Below are 23,129 nucleotides of genomic sequence, written 5' to 3'. Positions count from 1 at the left end.
AAGAAATATTTTCTAAATAGCAAATGCCCTAAAAACCAATGCCATGAAGCCACCGTCCAATGAAAGCATCACTTAACCATTTGAGGAGTACATTTAATTCCGCGGGGGTGGGAGGTGGTGCTGGCTGCCTGCTCCGGGCACCCCGGCACTGCACACAGTCCCACGTGCCCCAGCCCACCCCGTCCCCTTGCACGGGGGAGCCGAGCAGTCACTGCTGCTCCTGGCAAAGCCCCTCCTCCTCTTTCAGCCTGGAAGCCTGCCTCTATCCTCTGGGGTATTTTTCTGCTTGAAGGGGCCTCCCCGATGCTATTCCTGGACCAGTTTTAGGGCATTCGTTGCCCGAAGCTTCTGCTGGGTTGTTTCTGGAGACCTTGTGGCTGGGGAAGAGGAGAAGGGGTGGGAGAGGCTCCTCAGTTGAAAGCTTTCACTCTATAATTAAGCTGAACAAGAGACTCTGAGCTAAATCTCTGTTTCTCTCACTCTGCCTGAGCGAACACAAAGGAGAAAAGAACTGAACCAGACAATTAAAACAAGCAATAAAATTGCACAGAGAGGTCCATGGAATGATTTTTCCTTGACATGCTCGCCCCCAACAAGTGCCACATGCCCTGTGTATAAATAGCAGCTGCCCAGACTTGCTTAATCATCCCATTGTTGCTTTATAATATTAATTAAACATTCCTCTGGGATTGTTTGCATCCTAATTAAGTCGGGAACTTACAAAAGACGGTGAAGAAACCAAACAAGTGTGTGCTGGGGGATGCACAACCCAATTTTGCTAAACTGTGTGCAACCCTGTATTAAAATTGCAGGAGGACTGTGGTTAAAAGCATTTTTAATAGTCAACAACGACGGGAACTGTTTGATTAATGGTCCTCGGGGATCAAGAGCGGCTCTTTGCTCCAGGAGTGTTTGGAGGGAGAGCTGTAGGCTGCGAGTGGCTGGCTGGGCGCTCTGGAAGGGACAAGCGTCTCCCCCCGTCAGCAAGACACGAGCGAATCGTCCCTGGCAGAAACCCACCGATATCAAAGGGCCAATTAATCTGCAGCTGCTCTGCAAGGGGGGACATGGGGATGGCGGGAGACAAGGAGCTTCTTGAATCGCGTTTAGCCGCCCCACGCAGGCAGCAGCTGGGGGCCGGGGCTGCCCTGCGCCCCGGGGCTGCGGCATCGCCGCCTCCCGCTAAAAGAGGAATCCTGAAAATCCCACCGGGGCAAGGGAACTGTGCAGGTGGGAGCGCAGGGACGGCCATCCAGAAACGGATCTGCATCAATACCCATGTGTGATAATATTTTATTGCAGCGTGATCCTGGCTTCGCTGACGTCTCCAGTGCTGGTGGAGAAACCGGCCAGAGCCTCTGCCCTGCCGGAGAAATCTTCCCCAAGGGAAAGAAACACCACGGTCACGTTCCCCCCGCCTGCCTGCTGGGCTGAGGCTCGTCCTCCCCATCTTCTCCTTTCATGTAGCGAGGAAGACTTGAGCGCATTGTTCCCAATTCAGACTCATGCACCCTGCAGGGATGTACTGTGAATTACTTCCCAAATTATGTGAGTAATTAAAATCAATGAGAGGGTATCCTGTTAAATAACGTAATTAGATGAGCGTAGCAAGCAAGATGAGTGCAATAACGTTTTTGTTCTCCTGCCTGGAGACAGCTTTTAACTCTTTCCCTCTTGTCTCTTCCCTGGGAAAGGCAGGCAGGGCTCCTCGGTGTGCCGACAGCCGTGCTGCTCCGCACGCTCCACTCCTGCTAACGCTGAGGTTTTTCCAGGATCTCCAAAGCCTCTGCCTGCATCCTTTAGTGCTTCTTCCAGACACAGGATTTTCTTTGCCCTCAGTCTCCATCCTCATGTGGAGGACGCTCTGGCAATGCTGCAACTTGAAGCCCGTGAACATCTGAAACTCAGAAAATAGAATTGACTATCCACTTTAATTTAAGACCATGGCAAATGAAGATATGTCTCATGCAGCGCTGCACTCCAGCAACTGAATTGTAAATGGAGGGCCCCACGGGGTGGAAATGAGAATTAATCTTGATGTGCATAATGAATTGTCTGAGCCTTTCACCCTCAGCCCTACGGATGAGGTGCAGCCGTAGGTAACTGTCTCGGAGGCAGTCTCCCAGGCCGGGCGTTTTTCCACTGTGTAAACCAAGATGTGGTGCCAGGAAGGACGAGTGGCAGCATGAGCTTAGGCTGGATCAGCAGCCTGAACTGAAGGTCTCAGAATACAAACGTGCACATTTACAAAGGCACTGTAGGTTTAATGTGTTGTCTTAACTCCAGAGGAAACTAAATGGCTCAGGAACCCAAGAGCTAAGAGTCATTTTTGTTCTATTTCTGCTTGTTTCAGGGCAGGGACTGAAGCCTCAGTCCATTAAGAGATACACATGGATAGCTCGCTCTTTCTGCATGGAGTGCTATTAACTCCAAGGGGGCTCTGGTAAGGGTAAAGGCATCTGGCCAGATGGCTCTCATTGCAGGGCTGGGATCTAAATAATTAATTTATAGTATCGTGTTCATAACTTTGCTGTCTCCCAAAGGAAGCGCTGAATAGTCCTTAACTTGGTGCTTATTTTTTCCAGCTGCGACATACAGAAAGATGTGAGTCTATGCATTCTGTTTTATTTTAAACTTGTTTGTGATTTTCCAAGGTAGTGAATTGTTGCAAAGATGTGTCACATCCAATTACACTTGTCACATTAAATTATATTATGGAGAAAACCTGAACCCCTGCTGGGAACATAATCTCCTCCGGTAGGGATACGAGGAAATTTACCTTTGACATGCTGCAGGAGTGACAGGTTGTTCTAGAAGAGATTTAAACGCACACACAAAGGGCATGAGCACGTCCTCATCGAGCCCTCGCCACGCGGCAGCAGACGTCCCTCCTGCCCGGGTGGGTTGCCAGAGCCATCCCCGCCACGCAGCCACGCCGTCACCCTGCTGTGCTGCTGGCGGCTCGGGGCTGCTCGTGCACCGAGGGCTTGGTACATGGAGGTGAGAGCCGGTCCTGGCACGCTTCCTTGCAGCAAGGCAGGGTTGCACCAGTGTTCCGAAGCAGAGGAAAAGGAGGTAGGAGGAATCGCCCGCCGGGTGTTTGTAAGAAACCGCAGGTTTTGCTGTTTTACAGGCAGGGTAAGAGTGTCTTATCCTGTCCGTCTTAGAGTGATTTAGAGGCCCCATAAAACCTTTGTAGAAGGAGGACTTTTGCTCGACTTTTCCTGGCAATACATCTTATCTCCAGTGAATTTCCCAAGACTGTTTGTAGCTGCAAGTAGAGCGTTTGTTCCCATTTGTGTTAGGAGACACCTTAAAAAGGCAAATAACGTATATTCTGTGAAAAGCTCAGATACTCTTGCTAACAGCATTGCTAATCAGTGACATGTTTGGAAACCAAGTAAGCAGTAACTAGAAAGATCCCCTCTTGAATTCTTTTAAATCCAGAGGACCCGAACTCTCCTTTTTACAAGCAGAGCTCAATTCAGGGTACAGGAAACTCAGTACAAAAGCGACCATGACTCGTTTCCACACAATTAGCATGAGTGCATGCAGATCAGGCAGCTGCATGCATAAATGCCTGGCTGGCTGCCGTTGGGTGCAAACTCTCAGTAATTGGTCTGGAACAGAATGAACAGACGAGGAGGGGGAAAGTCTGAGCAGGTAGGTTGGGAGAGCTGCAGCCGAGTGACACCTGAGCAGGACCGAATGCAAGCAAGATCCTCGGAGCCGTGCAGGGTTACGTGATCACGGCCCCGAGGAAGGGAACACGCTGGGCTCTGCAAGGACGTTGGCAGCAGTGGCTCCTGGGACCCGAGCTGCTCCTTTTGCCCTCACGGGGGTGAGGGAGAGACCAGGTCCCCCAGGTCCCCAGGACACTTTTCCTGGCTGCCTTGGCCGTCAGCACTGGCTGACAGCAGAGCTGTTGGGCTGGACATGGTCAGCAGAGTCTCCGGGCACAGGGACGTGCTCAGAGAGCTTGTTCCTTGCCATGTTACACCGCTGCCTGCCACAGCCTCTGCCCACGCTGCTGACAGCATTGCTACCAAGACGCTAAGTTAACTGGGACCTCATTTCACGCTGCCCTTCAGGAGGGACCTGGTGCTGCAATGCCTTCAGTCCGGAGTAGAGGTGGAAGACACTCTGCAATGTTCCTGCTCTCTGGAGACACACAGTCAGTCCTCTGAGGAAATTTTTCGGTCCCAGAAGATTGTTACAGACCACAGAGGACAGAAAATACAATGTGGGCGCCTGGAGGGACCCTACAATTATCCTACCTGGGCAAAGGCAGGTTGCTGTTAGCATATGCATTTAAGAATAAAGCAACTGCTTCACCGGGCAACTGCTTATCTCAGTCCCAGAGTCTCCTCCCGGTGCTCCCCTCTGCTTGCGGAGCCTTTGGAGGCGACAGCCCTCTGTTCTGCCAGCCTTCAGCCAGGCTCTGCCTCCACAGCGGCTGTCACCGGCAGAGCAAAGGGACTAATTAAACCTGACAGAATGTCACAGTCGTTATCTCTAGGTTCGAAATGTCACATCGCTAACTCCAGCCCGATGTTGTGAATGCGGCGAAGCCCTCTGGGAAGGTCCAGCCTGAATTGCCGGCTTAGTCTGTTAATGAGGGAGCAGATCTCCCTCCTTGTTGCCTGAGCGGTGGGACCTCCATGGCCCCCTGGGCAGTGCGGCGGTGCCGGAGCCGGCACAGAAGCTGCATGGTAAAGCTGGCATGAACCACCTCTGTACCATGAGCACCCAGCTCTGCTCTCTGCCAGGGAGGCTCCTCTGCCTGACCCTGTGCCAGCTCCGCGGGAGGAGGCGACAGCCGGTGAGCAAGGTCAGCCCGAAGCTGCTCTCCCTCCCCTCCCACACCAAGGCTGTGGCCGCATCCAGCCCCTTCCCCCCGCGCCGGCAGAGGGGCCCGGGTGGGCTTTGGTGCAAAGGGCGGAGTGACCGTGAGCAGGGACCCCTCAGCCTCCCCTCCGGATCCTGGTGAGCTTCTGACCTGCCAGCTGCGGTGAGAGTTAAGCGTGCATTTGTAGCATGTCGGAAAGTGCTTTCCAAATTGACCTCCAGCCTGCCCAAGGTGAGGACCAACACAGGATCAGGCGTTTCTTCTTTCTGGGATATTGATTTCCCCCCTTTCGCTTTCCTGTTCAGCGAGAGCCAAGAAATCTGAGCCAGCTCAGAGGCTTTGCTCAATACCGCTATTGCAGGAAACGCTCCTGAAAAACACGCAGATGAGAAGTCACTGGGGAGGGCGAGCGCCCAGCCAGGACCGACCCCCCCGGCTGCAGAAAGGCAAGCGAGGAGGCTGAGCCCGGGCTGCAGCCCTGCCTGGCCGGGGCAGAGCCGAGCCGAGGGGGTGATGGCGCTCCCCCAACGGTGCCACAGCCCGGGCCCAGCTGAGGCAAATTGTTGCAGAAAACTGGGTTTTATTTATGCTTTAAAACCAGCGTACGAGACTGCCTGCCAGCTGGAAGGGGGTACGACTTCTTGATTAGAAATGCCACGTGGATACAAATGAACTTGAACAAAAGGGAAGAGAAATAAAATACAGCCTCTTTCTGCAGAGACAAGGACGCTAAAGGAACGTGGTCCGGTTTTTAGAAACGCTGCTCAAAGAAGTAGAAGAGATTCTGCTGCTGATTAATAATACGATGAAGGTGATTGGGAATGTGCTGGAGTGAGTAACACAGTGCTGGACTTTGAATAAAATGGATCTTGTTTCAGCGAGGATGTGGCAATTGGTTTCTTTCCTGCCGGAAAAGGGAATGAGGGGAATTGAGGGGAAATTGTTAAATTTGCTCAGTCTCCAGTCAGAAAGCGTTTCAGGTTAGTTAGGCACATCAGCACGGATGGTTAACGGGGACAGAGCCGAGTATCGTTAGGGAAGAGGAGCGCTGGCCCTGGGGAGGCTTCAGCAACGGTGCAGATTTGCAGGGCGCGTGGGTTCCTCATCTTCAGCGGGTAAATAGTAAATATAACCTGTGTCAATGGGAAAGGAAAACAGGACGGGCAGCAGCCAGCCTGTATTTTCCTTTCCTCTTGCCCAGCATTAGCCTAAGAAGCCCCACCCCATTGTCAGAAGAGTAAGCTGTGAAATGGTTTTGAAAATAAAGGCTTTTTAATTACAGGCACATTTGTGAGCCTTCTGGAGGCCATCTGGCTGGAAGAGCGGGGTGTTAGCATCGGTGCTGGCGGGGAAGGGAAAGGCCAGAGAGGCAGAGTGAGGGGCAGCTCCTGGAAAAGCACTCTATTAACGTTAAGAGCCAAATCCCCTCTATACATTAAGCCATATGGGCCAGATCCAGCACCATTTCAGTGGTGCCGGATCCGCTCAGCAGTGGCAGAGACGCGGTGCTGCGTGACGTGGGCTTCGGAAGGGGCCGGGCTGTGCTGCTCATCCAGCCCCTTGGCCGAGCAGGAGCCCGGCCACCCCCTGCAGAACGGGAATCCTGCAAGTACCAACAGCTCCTAACACCTTCCTCCTCCGACCTGCCCGTACCTTCCGCCCGCCCGCCGTGGAGGGAGGGTTCCAGCCTCTCGCAGGAGGCGTGCAGCACAGGCAGAGCTGGTGTCCAGCAGCAACCTCCTCCCCTTGGCTGCAAATACCAGGCGCACAGCGAACAGCAGCTCCCCTCGTGCCAGGTTATTATTCCCTGGTGTTTGAACGTTATTGGCATCAAATTAACTCCAGTGCACTTGATCCCGTCTGGGCTTAACATACCCCAAGAACAGAGATTTCTAATAAATCTGAATGCCCAAGCGTCATTTGCCATTGCTGCCTTCCACGGGGCAAGTTCACGGGGGAATGTGTTTCTATAATTGTTGTCCTGTGTTTGGTATTAACCATTCCTATCAAAGATGCAGAACACAGCCAGGGCCTCATTAAAAACTGTCATTGTGCTAATTAGGTAGGTTTCATACTTAATAACGGGGAACTATTTCATGGCAGTTTCATGAAAAAAGAGGAGAAAAAGCCATTATAATTTCAGGAAAAGTCCCTGGAGAAGTGAAATGGTAATTCACAAATCCTACCCTGATCTATTAGCAGATCCTGCTCTGGAGACTAAATTAGGTAGGATGTCTGGCTTGGCTGATATTCTTTATTATTTGAATGCCTCTTAAAGAATATTTATTAAATATTTTTTTCTCTTAAGAGCTTTGAGATCCAGCTACATTTACTTGCAATTTTCAAGTGGCTGTTTGAAGCCTAGGTCAGACTGAATTTGTCACTGCAAACACCCGGAAAATCCTATTTCGATGCAAAACATCCTTTGAAGATGCACTTAAGAGGCAGAAAGAACATAAATACACTTGAAACTATGTTGGGCGTTTGGTCAGCTGTCTGTGGAAAGTGCCCTGGTAGGGATCTGTTCCTTCGGAAAAAGAAGAAATTAAGCAAACACCACCACCTCTGTCCTCAGGCCGGCGTTCATCCTTCGTGGTCCCCAAAGCTGAACGCTCACCTTGCTGGCAATTGCAGGCAGAGGAGGAGCGGTGGGTGCCGGGGCGGCGCAGGGACCCTGCACGGGCTCCGACCCCGCCACTGCCGGCTCCGATCCTGCTCACGGGGATTCGGGTGGGAGCGGGCACAGACTCGGCAGTGCTGGCTGCAGCAGGAGCGATTATTTTGGGTGGGAAAGGAACACGTGGGCGGCAGCTGAGGCCGAGAACTGCCCTTTCCACGTGAAACTAGAAACAATGGTATTTCCTCCAAGCAGGGACAAAAAAGGCTGGGTTTAGCAGCTGATCTTTGAGCAGCTCCTCGGCGCGAGCGTGCGCGGGCAGGATGACCCGGCGGTGCCCCGTGGGCCAGGGCAGCTGTTGGGAGCACACGGGGCCAGAAGTGCTTTTTCTCAAGAGAAACTTCCCGTCGGCTCCTCGCGAGACCCCGTTGACGGGGGGATCGGCACCGCGACAGCTGCTGGGCTGGGGGATCCAGCATTTGCAAGGGGCCACGTGTGCTGGCAAAGTGGGTTCGAGTTTATAAAGCCCTGGGTTGCACAGCTTCTGCAGGGAGCTGGAGGTGTGGGCTGGACGGGGATGGCACCAGCGGGCAGAAACAGGGGCAAATCCCTGAGAACCGCTTTTCCCATGGAGTAGGTTCCCAATGTGCATTTTAGGCTCCAGATCTCCCTGTGTCCTGCATAAACACATACTGTTTCCTGGATAATACATGGCCTTGGAGAGGTAACCACCTGCAGAAATGTACCCTTCAGCTCTCGGCCAAAGTGCTGCCGTGTCCACGGCCACGGCCATGGCTGTGCCCCTGTCCCTGCCCCTGCCCCGCCGTGCTCAGCCTGGGCCCTTGCCTGCTGCCCACCACACTCACCACAGCTGAGGGCGATGCTCAGTGACAAGCTTAAAAAGCCCCTGGTGTGGGTACTCAGCTCCCCAGAGCCTCTCCCCATCCAGCGCAGTGCTCTTCTCTCCGTGGGGCTCAGCCTTCACTGCCAGGCAGGTATGGCCGGGATGTGCTTCTGGGGATGGGGTGCCATAAGGCGATGCCATCGTGCTCCCCGCTGCGGTGCCAGCCCGGCCGTGGGCTGGGTCCCCTGGGTTGTGCCTGGGCAGCAGGGAAGCCATGGTATGAGGCCACGCTCTCCAGGGACTGAGGTTGGTGCAGGAAAAGCTGTTGCTCTCTTGTGTTACTGCTTACAGAAAGCTCCTTCTTCTCTTTGCTGACCCTATGGAAAGGTTAGTGGGAGCTGGGAGGGTGTATTTGTAACAAACAGGATGAACTACTAATAAGAGGAGGAAAACAAAATGCTTTAGAAACAGCCTTTTGGCATTCAGAGAAATGAAGAAGGGGAAAAACAACCAGACCTTAAGCCTGTGAGGAGGAAAAACAAAAGCTTGCTTGTAACTCAGGTTCCTGAAAAAGTGCTGAGTGTAGCTTTCAGATGCTGACCCACTCCTCTCCTTGTATGGGCAGAAACAGGGCTTGTCTTGTGCCTATATTTAATTTACAAGGGGGAAAAAAAAAATTTCTCCCTCCATGCCTCTGCTCCACTGGCCTCTCTGTCTTGGGAAGTTACAACAGGAATAGAATTGCATGTTTGAAAAAAAAATACTACTGCTGCTTGCACACAAGCCCTTCCTAAACTTGGAGTGAGCGGAACAGGTTTTTGCAACATAACACTGCTGTGCACACGAAGCATCTGGTGACTCCCAGCTAATGGAAACGGGGGGCAGCCCTGCAGGGCGGCTCCCCCTCTGCTGCAACGCAGTCGATAAGGCTCTGCGCTGCCTTCCTGCTGGGGCTCACGGAGCCACTGGGGACTTGCCTTGATCACGTTTAACTCCTGGAGACAGCGAGGAGGGGACCTGTGGTGGGACCCACATGGCCCTGGGGTGGCGTGGCCCTGTCCCCCTCCATGAGCCGTGGACTGCACAGCTCCGAGGCCCTTTCCTCTGCAGCAGTTTCTCCCTCAAACACTTCTCCCTCTGCCCTTCCCCAAGCTGGGGGAGGAAGATGGATGTTGAAGCGTTACCCGAAGGCCCTTGGGGATGTGCATGGGCTGCAGTGGGACATGCCTCCAGAGCAGTGCCGGGACCCTGGCAGGGACCTCTGGCTGCAGCTCTTCTCCCCGCTATGATTTATAACCTCTCATTGAATGGAAACTCTCCTGGCTGCTCCCCAAACTCCCCGGTCTCGGCTGGGAACAGGCTGACACAACCCGCACACGCTCCCGGCTCCGACCCCTGCCAGCCGAGCCTTTCATGCCTGCCCGGCTGGATTTTCATGATGGCGAAAAGGCAGAAGCTTCTGTGCTGGAGAAAAGTGGGACTGAGGGTCGCCCCGTGACGGAGACGGCCCCACGGCACACCGGAGACTGATGCCACTTTATTGGTAGCTCTTGGAGAGCTGGACACTGAAGAACTGGGTTCTGTCAAGACAAGGTTTGTACACAATAGCAATAGGAAACAACAACAACAAACATCTGTTGCAACTTTGTATCTCAGTGCAACCTCAACAATAAACTTTTGCAACCTTGTATCTGGTGCGACCTGTGGGGAGAAGGGCACGGGGAGAGAAGCAAAACCTGCCGAGCGCTTGAGGGTCACAAACTTCCCTGAAAGCAGCCTTGGGTCCTGCTGGTTTAACTGGCAGGGGAAGGAGAGATGCTGGGAGGACGGTGGAGATGCAGCTTAGGGGGGAAACCCTGCAGCTGAAATGCAACAAAGCTGGGGTTCAACACCCCCCCCTTAGCAATTGTTCGAGTCTTACAAATTCGAACTTATTTCTTTCAATGTAAATAACAAGTGCTTCAGGTACAATGCTTGAATTGCCTGGTTTATAACCCAGTTTTAAGTGCACGCAAGCAGGAATAGATTTTTTTTTAAAAAAAACTATATATGTATTTGCACACTCATACACACACATGCACACAGTGAATTTTGTGCGGCAGCTATTTTAACTAGAGATGACGGAATGGGCCTGAAATAGCTATCATAAGCCAGGCTCCAGGAGCTGGTCGTCCGTGGCATCACTCGCCCTAAAGCTGCTAAAGATTCTGATTACTTTTGCAAATACCGGTCCCCAAAACCCTCCCCACATGGGGCTGCGTCAGCTGCTGCTCGGACTGCCCCTGAAGCTGCAGTTCTCTAGAAAATGCTGCTTGTAGGTGACCAAAGCCCACAGCACATTTTGCAGAGGACTCCTCTCATCTCAGTCCATGCTGAGCTCAGGGGTCTCCTGAAAAGAAGTGTACAGCCTCCAGCTCCTCTCTGGTGTGAAACAAATGCCTGGCAGAGCAGAGGACACGAACAAACTCAGACCCAAACAGCTGTATTGATGTCGAACCCGGACTGGGTGTAGTCTATGGTATCGTGGATTTTCTTGGTGCCAATTTTGGGTTTCTCGCTATTGCTTTCTGCCTTTGGGCACCTCTCCACTTTGCTGTGATGGCTCTGGATGTTCCCATGAAGTGGGAAGTAAAATGTCCCCTTGAGTTTGTTCATCTTTTTGGGTCTCTTAGAAATTTCAGGCTGTTTGTCTTCAGGTGGAAGCCAGCAAGGTTTCTCCTTGAGAAGCCTGTCTCGGTCTGGCCGAACGCTCCTCAGGAACTTCTTGAAGATGTTGGCTGTGAGGGAGAACTTCCTGCAGAGCTCCTGGGATCTGCTCACGGACAGGGACTCCTCGCTCTTCTCCCCCTTCTTATCCAGCTCTGGAAGATCCAACCAGTTCCCAACCAAGTCTGCAAAGATGTTATCCCCCAAGACCAGCGGCTGCCGATTTCTGCTCTGGGACATTAGGGAGGATGTCCAGTCATGGCCATCGTCACACCCCGGGCACTCCCGGCATGCCGGCCACCCCCCAGCCGTGCCTTGGCTACTGGGTTCGAATGTCCTTGGGCGGACATGCTCCGCTCTGATGGAAGCGGAGGAAGGTCCTTTTGGGTGATAAACATCCTCACCACAGAGGCTCCTGAAGGAGGAGGGGGTGTCTCTAGGATGGCTGCCCTTCGGGAACGCAGCGGGATGGGGCAAACCCACCGGCCGTGGCATGGCACACGCGAGGGATGTGGGGCTGCGCTCCTCCACTGATGCCTCCCTCCGCAGTCGCTCATCCTGCCGGGCCCCAGGCACATCTCTGCTGCTTTGGCAGCGCTGGTGCTGCTCAATGCCAGAAACGGTGCTTCGGCTCCCTGAGATGTCCAACTGCTCCAAAGCTGTCTGGACCTGGAGGAGTTTCAGCTCCTGCAGTGCACCCATCATGCAGTTCATCTGCTCGTGCAGCCCGTCTCCGACCTCCTTCATGGATAGCTGCGGAGGGAAGAAGCAGACATCGAGTCAGTGTCTCCAGAAGCCAGGAGAGCAAGAAAATTTTGACCAAAGGGCAGGAGAGCTGGGCTGAGCAGCTTTCTGAAACATCACCTCTTCCTACTGAATACATTTCAGATGCATCCTACCTGTACTACATCCATTTCATGGAACAGCAGGATTTTTCTTAAGTTTTTCTAGGAGTTTCCCTCTAGGAATAAGAGGAGCTGACAGAAGGAGTGGATTTTTTTGACCTGACAACAACAATAAATAATTTGAGTTTCCACTAATTGCTTGGCAGGAAACCCAAGGTGTAGATCTATGAATGGTTTTGGCTGCCGCCAGTTTTAGCATATTCTTCTGCTTTTGTCTTTTGTGCCCTGTAACTAAAATCAGGAATTGGAATAACGGACAGAAGTGCCTTCTACGGAGAACCTTGTTTCTTTACCTAAAATGCTAAAGTGAATTAAAAATAAACCCCAATAAGAATCACACTGTTACTATATAATATGTCTTCAGATCTTCATTACAGGCACCTCTCACTAGAGGACAATCAAAGACATTTCAATGCACTTGAAATTTTGTACAAAACAACCAACAAACTCTAAAATTACTTACATTAAACGAGCAATCTCTTTGATTCTGAAGCTAAGACCGTTAGTAGCAGTTCTGTTTTACCCCCGAACCTTGCTATAAAGATTTAATTTTCTATACTAGACTTAAAATAAGTTATTTTCCAGAGCTTCTAAACGCCCCCTCTTCTCTTTCGCTCTGTTGCTTTCTCTCTCTCATGTAGGATCTGGATCATATTCCCAAAGCGGCATCATAAAACAAATGGGCTATACTTTCCAACAGCTGCCACTTTTTTTTTTAGCAGGGAGAGGGAGTGGGGAATGGGAAGGAGAGGGGAAGAACAGCAGGGGACGGCAGGGCTGGAGGTGAAGACATGTCACATTGATGTAAGGTGGTTTGCAGAAGAGATTACCACTGTCTAGGAAAAGCTTCAGCCTACGGTGTCACAAACAGTTTAAAAGGCTTGTCACAATTTTTGTACAGCAAGAGATTTCAACCTTTGGGTGAAAAAGGACAGATGCATCTTATGTTCAGCTTTACGTTACCCAGCTTTACTGTTTTACCTCTCCATTTTAACTAAATTAGTTCAATTACTTGCTCTATTTCCATTTCTGTACCTGGATTTGACCAGTGAGAAAGAGCAGTCATCAAAAAATTGGATCCTCTGCAACAGTCTCGCTCCGTAAGTGGAAAGCCCCTCAATAGTTTCTGACCACAAATCTCCATTTCAAAACCCAGAACCTAAAACTAGCCAGCAGATTAGGATGATTTTTCAGAGCTTCACTCCCAAGAAACTTACTTATCACCCAGAATGAGCACACAAGCTATGAAGATAGGGAAAATCTCTGTGTTTAGCTTCTGGATTACGCTATCAAGTGTCTCCAGCTATCTAATTTTTTAACATCAGCAAATAAACCTCTACTTCTGCAGACACGCAAATAATGCCCCACTTACAGACTAACCGAGCTCTTGGGTTTCCCATACAAAAGCAGGGGCCATATGCTCTACAAGCCTCAGACAAAACTATCACCTTACCTCTCCAGATTTGCTGTAATGCTTCTCGTCCTAACCTTTCTCGCCTTATTAATGGAAGCCTGTTTTATCTGGGGCTTTGCAGAAAGCTGGATTTGGAGCCAGCTTGGCCCCTCATTGGCCACTTCCCACCAAATCCCCTGGCCGGCGCAGCACTGTAATCACGCCATGGTGAGTGATGAGGGTCCGGCGGTAATGACTGGGCTGATCAAACCCTCGGCATATGCTGGATGGCTCCGCTATTCACCTCATTGATTCAATTAACTCCCCCATGATGGGTGGTATCATTACAATGCATGCCTCATCCAGCAAGGCTCTATTAAGCATTAAAATTTCATAGGCAGCATTTATCGTCAGCGTGGTCGTTTCTCACAGGCAGATCCAGTCTCCCCCCGACAAGAAAAGACGTGAGCCCCAAAAGCTCAGAAGCCAGCACTTTTCTTTCTGAACAAAGGAGCTGGTTCTGCCAAACCTGGTGCCAGCACCAGCCTGGGGACCCTGAGCCAGGAGAAGGAGTGGAGGTGTTTTCATCTGTGGAAACACTTTCCCATAAGTGGCTACGAGGTTTGGACACTTCTCCCCTGATGCCCAGCACTGCCTGTACCGAGGGCCAGGCTGAGCCGTCCCCGTCGCAGCAGAGGGGGAGAAACGGGCACTTTTGCGACATGACTCGTCTGTCCTGTTTCAGCAACTTGCTTTGGGGTAGGACGAAGCCTGCCCTCCGGCCTCGGCGTCCCTCTGGCAACATGAATCCCACCATCAGCAAGAGAGTTTTAAAGATCCTGAGGCTTTTAACTCTGCTTGCAAATACTGCTAAAACTTCAGGTTGTGCAAGTTAAAAAACCCAGCAGACCCCCCCACCCCCACTTTATCTTTTGCTCTTCATGGTATCTGTTCAGTCTTCTACAGAACTGAAAAGTGAGTGAAACCCAGCCCAAAGCGAAGTCACTGACTGGTGACCAAACAGTCTGCAAGGGCTTGCATTTCATCCACCAGTAATTACCCTGTGGTAATTAAGACTTCTCTCACAGAGAGAAAACTCTGGAGAAAAAAAGGAAGTTTCTTCCCCGGTGTCTAACAGCCACTCTCTCCTCTTTGCCAAGAAGATCTCAGTTCTCCCAAGTTCAGACTGCCTTCTCTAAGACTCTCCAGAAAAGGAACACTCTCCCACTGAAGAGAGACCACCACCCTGGCAAAGGTTCAAGAGTAAACTATCTGGGCTGCTAGAGGAAAAAAAATTTCTGCGAATAATCCAGCAGATTATTCTGGAAGTCAAAGAGATGCTCTGACTGCAAGGTGACGGGAACTCGAGGCTGAAGGGACAACCCTTGTAGCCTCGTGGGCTCTGTGGTCACACACTTCATGTAGAAGGAACTGGAATTTGTGATGAACTAAAGTGCAATTTCAAACAGAGCGTGAATGTGACACACAACCCCAGAGAGCCTTAATTTGGCATGGAGAGAGATCCTGACCGTACTTGCTGGGGTTATGCAAGTGACATTATGTAAGCTGGCCACCACGGGGCATCAGGAGATGTTCTGTCTTGCGCATGTTTGTGAGCTGTAAATCCCAGAGCTGTTGTTGAATCAGCCCCGCACTCGGTCGTGCTGCAGAGCAGAGTGCAGGGGAAATGGCATTCGCTACAAAACTTGGGGTCTAGCACAGATCTTGCTCATCAGCATCCTCCCTTCTGGTACCTGCTGGTCTCTGCTCAAGGTGCACAAATATGTCAGCATTTCAAGGGACTCTGGCTGTCTAATTTGAGATACTTTGTGCTTCAATACAAGTGGTTGTTTGGCACCTCTGCTTCCAAGAAAAGCCAAATTACAACTATGACAAATTGCAGATGTTCAAATTTATCTCTGTAAAACAGTTAAAAATCAGATGCCTCAAATTGCATCTCATTATTATTCTTGAAACTTTTGCAGTCCCTAAAAATTGGCATGAAAAAGTTTTAGTCTAATTCTGAACAAGCCAACACAGATGCCTTTTATAGCCAGACAAGTATGCACAAGGCTGAGCACAGTTGTGATGTGCATGTTCCACTTCAGTGGCTGGGATTCAGTGTGTGATGTTAAACCTTTCTTTCTCCAGCAGTAAGCTATTACCTCCAGATCACTCCTCCTGTGAAGGCGGCATGAACAAGGCAGCTCTGGCTAAATGCTTCTCCAAAGCAAAGCTTGCTTAAACTACAGTCACCCTGAACACTGAAGACTGAAGTGCAAAATTCAAAAGCTTTTTAAGCACTTTCAAGTGATCACCAAGGAATATTCAACGTGAGGGGAAAAGAACCACAAACCAACAGTGAGCATCTTGCAAAACTGGCAGAGTTCAAATATGGTTTTTTACATTGAAAATCTTCCATTTTGAGTGGCAAAGGCATCGATCACTTTGTAAGCCATGCCTTTTTAATGATTTCCTCAAAATACTTATTCCCAGAACTACAACCACAATTGGTTTACACAGTTTATAAATCGATGATCTTCCACGACTGATTAACACAGCAGGACAACTTGCCCCAAGGAACATCCTCTTGCAGTTACTGGCATTTTATCAAGTTCAAAACCAAATACCTGAGATGTACAAATAAAGGAGATTTCACTTGTCACTTCCCACTTCACAGGTAAATAAGTAACTTTTTTAACCCACCTTGGGAACTAATGTTTTCCTATTAGCATCTACATTCACCGAGTCCTCAGAATTCAGTTCCCGTCAATGCCCTGGAGCCACAGCTGTCTGTATTCCCAGCCCACCCGCACATCTGGCCTGCCCAGGACTGTAGCAGCTTTGTGATGCTGACGGGAGAAAAGGAAAAACCCAGCTAACACACCACGGCTTTCAGCTGAGCACAGAGAACTGACAGAAGAGCTCTGAGCGTGTTTGTCGTAATGAGGAGGAAGACAGATGTCCAGCTCTTAGGTAAAAGAAATGCAAAGAGAGGAAGTTATTGCTAAGAGGACAGGAAAGAACAAATGGCAAATAGCAGTTCTTAATAATAGTGCTGATAGGCAACAGAACCAGCAACAAACGGTTGGTATTTAAAGCGGATGACATAATAGAGACCAAAATTATTTTAGAACTGCTGAGCTGATCATATTGTTTCTGTGTTTTCCTTTGGGTCACTAACTAGATTAATCTTCAACAAGCCTGCGACTGTGGCTGGGCATAACTCTTCAGAGCGCGCTGCACGCTTCACAGAGAGCGGCTTTCCAGCTTCATGTTGCACCTTTCTTTTCCTTCCCTTGATGGATGCCAAGGGCCTGCAATCTTCTCTTTGTCTTTCCATTTTACCACAAGAACTTCAAGTCTCTTTTTTACCTCTTGTCTTTCCAGAGATTTTAGGCGTAAATTAGGATGTTAACTGTGAGCTCACAATTTATCTGAAAGAGGAAGGATGCTGAAACTTCACCAAAGATTTTTTTCCCCAATTGTTTAAATAGATCTTAAACAGATGTTAACCATGAAAGACATGGTTCACATCACTCAGTTAACTATCTTCCTTACTCAATTGCCTTCCTTTCCGTTGCGATGATACTGTTCTGTGCTTCCCAATCACACTTGCTGTGTTTAAAGGCAATTTAGAAAATCAGTTCTCTACAACCAGGAAATAAATGGACCAAAAAGAACTCCAACCTTCAGCCTTTTACTCACAACCCAGGGCTAAGAGAGACCACAAGCCTCAATGTACAGACTGACCATTGAAGATGATGGTTAAAAGTGTCAGTTTTCAGCCCAATGGTCTGCTTCACTGGGGGATCTGGTCTTTAACGTTTCTGAATACACGCAGCTGGGAGTCTAAAAAAATCCACCGTCATCTTTAGGAGTCTTCTCTGGAAATAAACAAGCGGACAAAGCCCGTGACTGCTTTTTCCCTCCCCAGGTTGTATGTGACAGGACATCCGCTGTCAAGTTACTCCTTTGCACCTTCCCTTAAGGCAATACCAGGGAACGAGATTCTGTGATAACCACCCAAGTTTCTAACGCTACCTCCAACAGCGATGGGTAAAGCCACCCTTAAGGGGACCATTTTATCGGTAGAGACACCAATGGAGCTGCCTGTTTCCATCTGTTGGAGTTGTGAGCGGTGACGTTAGCCCTTGAGGTCTGTCATTTACGCCTACTCTACTGCAAATCACAAGAGCTGCTCCTTCAGAACTAGCAGTAATGAAAATACAGCAGACTCCTTTTCGAGCATGACACAGTTACCGGAATAGGACCCAGTGTGAGACAAAGAGTAAAAATAATTGGCTGTATTTTTCACTCAGACCAAATGTTCTATTCCTGCAAGAAACATTGTCTACCAGGACATAAATTAATGTAAGAAGGGAGTCAGACTCTATCAAACTCAATAATGTGATGCATTTATGATGAATGTGCGGAGAGAACATTCAACAGTTCAAGTCAGAGTGCTGGGGTTTGTTTTAAATACCTACTTTAATACTTTTCCTCCTAGAAAAAAGCAACAGAAAGACCAGAAATACCCTGGATTCCTCAAGAAAGACCAAAACATGCAAAGTAAAGTTACAACTACAGCGAACTTGACTGTGACCCCTCACCCGTTACAGCCATACAAACCCCAAGTGCACGATAAATCTGCCCCATGAACTCACCAGTCCCTAGCTAGATAATAAGTGATTTATTCTTATCGTAGAAGAGCCTTGAAACCCCAAGCCTATGGCACGTATGCTGATGTTACTATGTATAAATGCAAACAATCCCCGTGTCAGAAAGTTTACGGAGGTAATGCCATCTGCAGCGTGAGACACGGAAATGAAATTCCTCTCTGCTAATCCCTGAGCAAGACAATTCTTGTTAAATCTGATCTTTCAGCTGAGATAACATTCTGTAACTCGGAAAGCAGACATCATATTTCTGTGCCTCAGAATGTTTGCAGACTCCGAATCCAGCCGATAAAGTCAAGAGGACTTTTAGTATCAGGATTAATTGCGTTAATGGAAGATTCACAAGCTCTGTGGCACATTTCACAACTGCCATACGAAGGACAGATGACAGGAGTGGAGAAGCACAACTTATTCCAACACCAGACCTACAAACCAGCACTGCATATCCTCGCAAACCACACTGCGTCCATAAATCTCCAGGGGCTTTCCAGAGGAGGTGAACGAGGTCTTCTGTACTTTCTTCATAAAGAGACTGAGGTGCAGAGAGCTGGCAAGGCTTGTCCAAAACTGCTCCACAGCCTGGTGTCAGCACCGGGATGAGGACCCTGGCTTCGGCAATCAATCCGACTGCAGAGCTGCCCCCGATCCCACACCCAGTTGGGATGAATGGCTGTGTCAGCTGAGGCTCTCCTAGCTGTGAAGCATTTGCATGTGGAAGCTTCTGAATGAATTCCAATCGAAGGGACACCACACATGCCAGAAACTATCAGCTTACAATGGAAAACATGCGATTGGAATAGGAGACCTCTCATTGACCAAAACAGGTCAGATTCATCCTTGGGAGCCGTGGCAGAGCTGGCAGAGCTTTCCCAGAGGTAATGTGAAGACCGGTGTAAGCATGCCCAGACCCACGCTCCTCTGTGACTTGTCTGGCAAAGCACGGTGTGATCTCAATGCATAGGTTGGGCATTGAAATGTCGGGGCACATCAGCAGCCCAAACCAAGCACACAATTATTTAGATATGTTTTTAATACACAAAGCAGGAGAAAGAAAAATCAGAGCTGGAATCCTCGAATCCCGCACTGGTGGGAGATAGAGTTGCACTTGAAGATAACCTTTCCTTGGGAACTGGGAGCCATGCCAACATCCACTCTTTTTTTGAGAAAATCCCCTCCTCAAAACCAGCCAAAGGCTGGTTTACACCGAGACAAACTAAACTTCTGCTAATCAAACGGCCTCTAACTTTCACACGTTACGCTGACCAGCCTCAGCAAGCCTGATTCCTCAAATAGGGTGTTTTTGCAGAACACCCCTGCACGACACCCCCTCTGCCGCTCAGCAGTCCCTCCCACCTGACCAGAGCTGCTCCTTGCACATAATGCAAACCACTGTGTTTCTAAATTCGCAATGACGCCCTGGAACTGGACTCCTGTTTAGCTCCACATGAGGTGGCTCATTGTCTCGATCTGGCCAAGTCCTTCCCACCATTCCTCCCGCATGATTCTTGGTTCTGGTGCATTTAACGTCTGGAGGCATGACCTGCCCAGTAATGAAGAAAGTGGTAAAGCAGCAGGGTCAAGAGGTTCAGTTCCCACTCACCATTCATGCAGATGGTCCCAGCTGTCTATCGCGCTGCTTGCTGGTCTTTAAAGAAACATTAATCTATTTTAATTCCAGGCTATCTTGACAGTATTGATTTTTAAAAGCTGTTATTGCTCAGGATATCATTTATGTTTATTTTAATTAATACAGTCCTCCTACCTTCACTAAATGCAAATTGCAGCTCACTTAAGCTGCTGATGAAAGGAATTGTTTCCGACGGCGTGCTGTAAGGCAGAGGGTCTCTCCAGCTGTCACCCTGCGGGCTGTCCTGGCACGGCTGTGCTCACCACAGCTCCAAACTGCACTCTGATACCCTGAGAATTTGTTGTCGAAGTAAGTTTTTAAGTTTAAGTAACAAAAATTGGGGGGGTGGGAGGGGGAAAGAATGTGACTAGCAAAAACCCAAAGTATGAAGATCTAGGCTACTTTCAGTTAAGTCACGAGTAGTCCTACTGAAGGTGACAACTGCCCCTTCCCAGTTTTTTAAGCCAAGCATATACATAAATCTTTGCCAGGCTAAGGTCTTGGTTTATTAATATAACAAAAATTGTTGCATTTTTACCATTTTAAAAAATCTATCACTGCATTATAGCAAGGGTATGTAATTTTCTGATTTGAAGTATTTTTTGGTTTTCACATTAAGTGTGAGGGATCTGCCTTCCTTTCAAATATATTCAAATTCTTCAGAAGTTATGTTGTGCGCTACGAAATAGGCATGTTTTAGACTCACAAGTAAAGGTGCAATGGTTAGGCTTCTGTACAAAACACTGCTCAGATAATGAAACTGATTTGTTTAGAAGACAAAACAGCTTTAGGAACCTTATTCTAACCATGCTCTTTTGAAAGTTACTCTTTACCCATCTCACCTTCCAACTTGTTCAGGTTTTAAAGATCTTCCAGACTATAATGTACATGTCCTGGTTTACAGTTTGCATTTCATTCATTGCACCCAGCGCACAGTACACCAGTGACTCTCATTTTCCTTTGTTTTCGTTTGTCCTCGTTTGCTAGGGAAACACTGGTAATGCTAGCAGGTAAAATGTCACTGTTTGCTGCCACATTTATTCAGAGTAAAGTGCTGCTGCCCAAGCCCTTGTTTCACAAGACCCGTCCAATCTGCAGGAGCACAGCTATCTCCAGCGCAACAGCAAGTCCCCGATCCTGCCCTGGGCACAGCTGTAACTTTGTGTGTCTCTGTATCGGCTCAAATGGTGTTGCTTACATGCGGAACCTTTCCTGCAATGCAGCAGGCAGGATAGCAATACTGTATTTAAGCCCATTTTGTAAAACTCCAGTTAGCACAAAAATCAGCTGAAACCAACATCCTCTTAAGTCCTAAAGCGGGAAGCTTTTGTGCATTCAGAAACTTCACCCACCCGTTTTTGCTCTGCCTTGCCTTCCCCTTTTGTTCTCATTATCTATTTATTTGAACGACGCGCTGCTCCCCGGCCAGACCTGGTAAGCGCTGGAACCCTATTTTGGAAAGTATCGGTTCTTCCTACTAATCCACCGCTAGCAAACCCCAGTGTACCGACAATGCCTTCTGGCTTGAGGACAAGCCCAAGCAAGTTCAGCGAGTGAGGTTACCATCTGAACAGGAGCGGGAGGAGGGAGAAAACAGTGCTGATTTACGACAAAGGGTTTCCTATTGAAGAAGAAGTACTTTCAGAGGGTATCGGAGGCGGCAAGCGCACACTCCCTTTACATCATTTCGATTCCGTAAACTTACTCTTACCAGAGATTTCTGTCAATGTCCCTTTGGTTTCTGACCTTCGCTGGCACCTTTTCTTTAAAGCCACCGCACGCCCCCGCAGCCCCCCGTCCGCTGTATTTATCTCCCGCAGACGAATGGACCGGCGGCATCCGAGCGGCCGGCGCTGGGAGGCTGAGACCCGCCGCCCGGTGCACGGCGATGCAGAAGGGGCGCAGCCGGCGGAGGGACCCCGAACTGCCCCGGCCAGGCGAGGGCTGGACGTGGCCGGGCCGGGATGGGACGGGACGTGCCCTGCCCCTCCGCCGGCAGCCGCCGCCCCGCGCCCGGCCGCCGTTGCACGGGGCTGTTCCCCCCGCAAAGGGCCGAGCCCCGCCGAGCCCGGGCTCCGCGCACCGCGCAACCACCACCGCCGCCGCAGCCCGCGGGACGAGCCCCGGGTGGGGGTGAGGGACCCCCGGCCGCCCCCCCCCCCCCCCCCCTTACCAGCTCCTGCTTCAGCCGGCGCAGGTGGCGGTCCATGGCCCGGCTCAGCGCGGCCCCTCCATGCGAGCAGCCCCCCGCGGCGCGGGGAGGGGGAGCCGGGCGGGGGGAGGCCGGGGGGCGGCACCGGGGGGCGGCGGCTGCCGGCGGGGCAGAGCTCAGCCCGCGCCGTCGGGCGGCTCGTCCGGAGCCGGGGCGCGGGGCTGGAGGCGCCGCCCGAGCCGCTTCCCCGAACGGCGGCGCAGCCGGAGAGGGGGGTGCCGCAGGCCCCCGCCCGGCTCCGGGGCCGGGGAGTCCCGGCGAAAGCGCCAAACGGCGGGAGGCTTCTTGCGTCGAAGCCAAACCGCGCCCAGCGCTCGGTAACGTTGGTAGCGCGGGAGTTTGTGCAGAGAGTTATCCCTCCTCCCAGCGGAGGAGTGCGATGGTTTCGTTTGTTGTGGGCTAGATTCGGCAAACTGCTCTGCAGAGACAGACCACCCCAGCAAAAGCGTGGATTAACCTACATGGCCTTAATCACGACGCATTGCAAAGCCACCCAGTTGTGGATTTTCCCATTTTGTTCTACCCGGGGGCTGGGTTGCGGCGTGAAGGCACATCCCTCCCGGGCCAGGCTGCGCGTTGCCACCTTGGGGGGTGTTGGAGGTCTCCCCTGGAAGGTGGCAGTACCACGAGCACTTCGCGCAGGACGGTGCCGTTAGCAAAATGCCCTTTGTCAGGAACAGCACGTGTTTAGAGCCCTGCAGGAAACAGGTGTCGAAAGTTCGTGGCACGGATGTATTTTCAGAACAGCAGTTTTCTCCTTGCTGTGTTTTACAAGCAGCGTTTCGGCTGACAGGAGTCTACACACGCGGCAGCAACTGGGAAGTTCCTGCATACGAGGGGGTATTGGCGGTGCCAGCGATGCGCTCCTCTGAGGGCAGGGTTTTTTCACCTCGGATCAACAGCCTCTGATATTGCTTGTCACCGCAGGAAATCAAACAGACGGACAGATCAGCCAGGAAAAAAAATACAAGCGCTTTTGTATCATCAGACTTTATAACTGCATTGAATTTGAAAGGGCTTGAATTTTTCAGCGTTTCTCATACATATATATATATTATTCCCAGCTTATGTGGAAAGTGTGTTGCTTAGATGATAAATGCTGAGTCCCCTGTAATGGGTTAGCAAGGCTTGTCTGAATCGTTCTGCGATGGTAAAGAACTTGATAGGATGAGAAATACTTTGTGTTTTCAAATTTGGGACGAAAAACGTCATTACTTGCCCATAAATTTGAGTATCGACAAAGACTGGCTAAACTCTTTGACTTTCCAGGTCTTTATTTTTTGAAGGAAAGCATTTT

General features: G+C 50.2%; 1 protein-coding gene and 1 long non-coding RNA gene across 2 annotated transcripts; one reads left to right on the top strand and one right to left on the bottom strand.

The window, feature by feature from the left end:
* Positions 1-4,845: 4,845 nt before the first annotated feature.
* Positions 4,846-5,728, top strand: LOC143170079 (uncharacterized). The gene is made up of 2 exons (XR_012997003.1): positions 4,846-5,080; positions 5,568-5,728. It is a non-coding gene; the product is annotated as an uncharacterized LOC143170079 (long non-coding RNA).
* Positions 5,729-9,827: 4,099 nt separating this feature from the next.
* INKA2 (inka box actin regulator 2) lies at positions 9,828-21,849 on the bottom strand. Its single transcript, XM_076358139.1, has 2 exons — positions 21,794-21,849; positions 9,828-11,769 (listed from the first exon to the last, which is right to left on the bottom strand). The coding sequence occupies exons 1-2, from the start codon at positions 21,827-21,829 to the stop codon at positions 10,777-10,779; spliced, it is 1,029 nt and encodes a 342-aa protein (XP_076214254.1). The 5' UTR covers positions 21,830-21,849; the 3' UTR covers positions 9,828-10,776.
* Between the last annotated feature and the right edge of the window lie 1,280 nt (positions 21,850-23,129).

This window comes from Aptenodytes patagonicus, chromosome 22 (genome assembly GCF_965638725.1).
Source record: "Aptenodytes patagonicus chromosome 22, bAptPat1.pri.cur, whole genome shotgun sequence".
NCBI classification, from domain to species: Eukaryota; Metazoa; Chordata; class Aves; order Sphenisciformes; family Spheniscidae; genus Aptenodytes; species Aptenodytes patagonicus.
The sequence above is the reverse complement of the archived record's forward strand: the minus strand, read 5'-3'. Positions and strand labels throughout refer to the sequence as shown.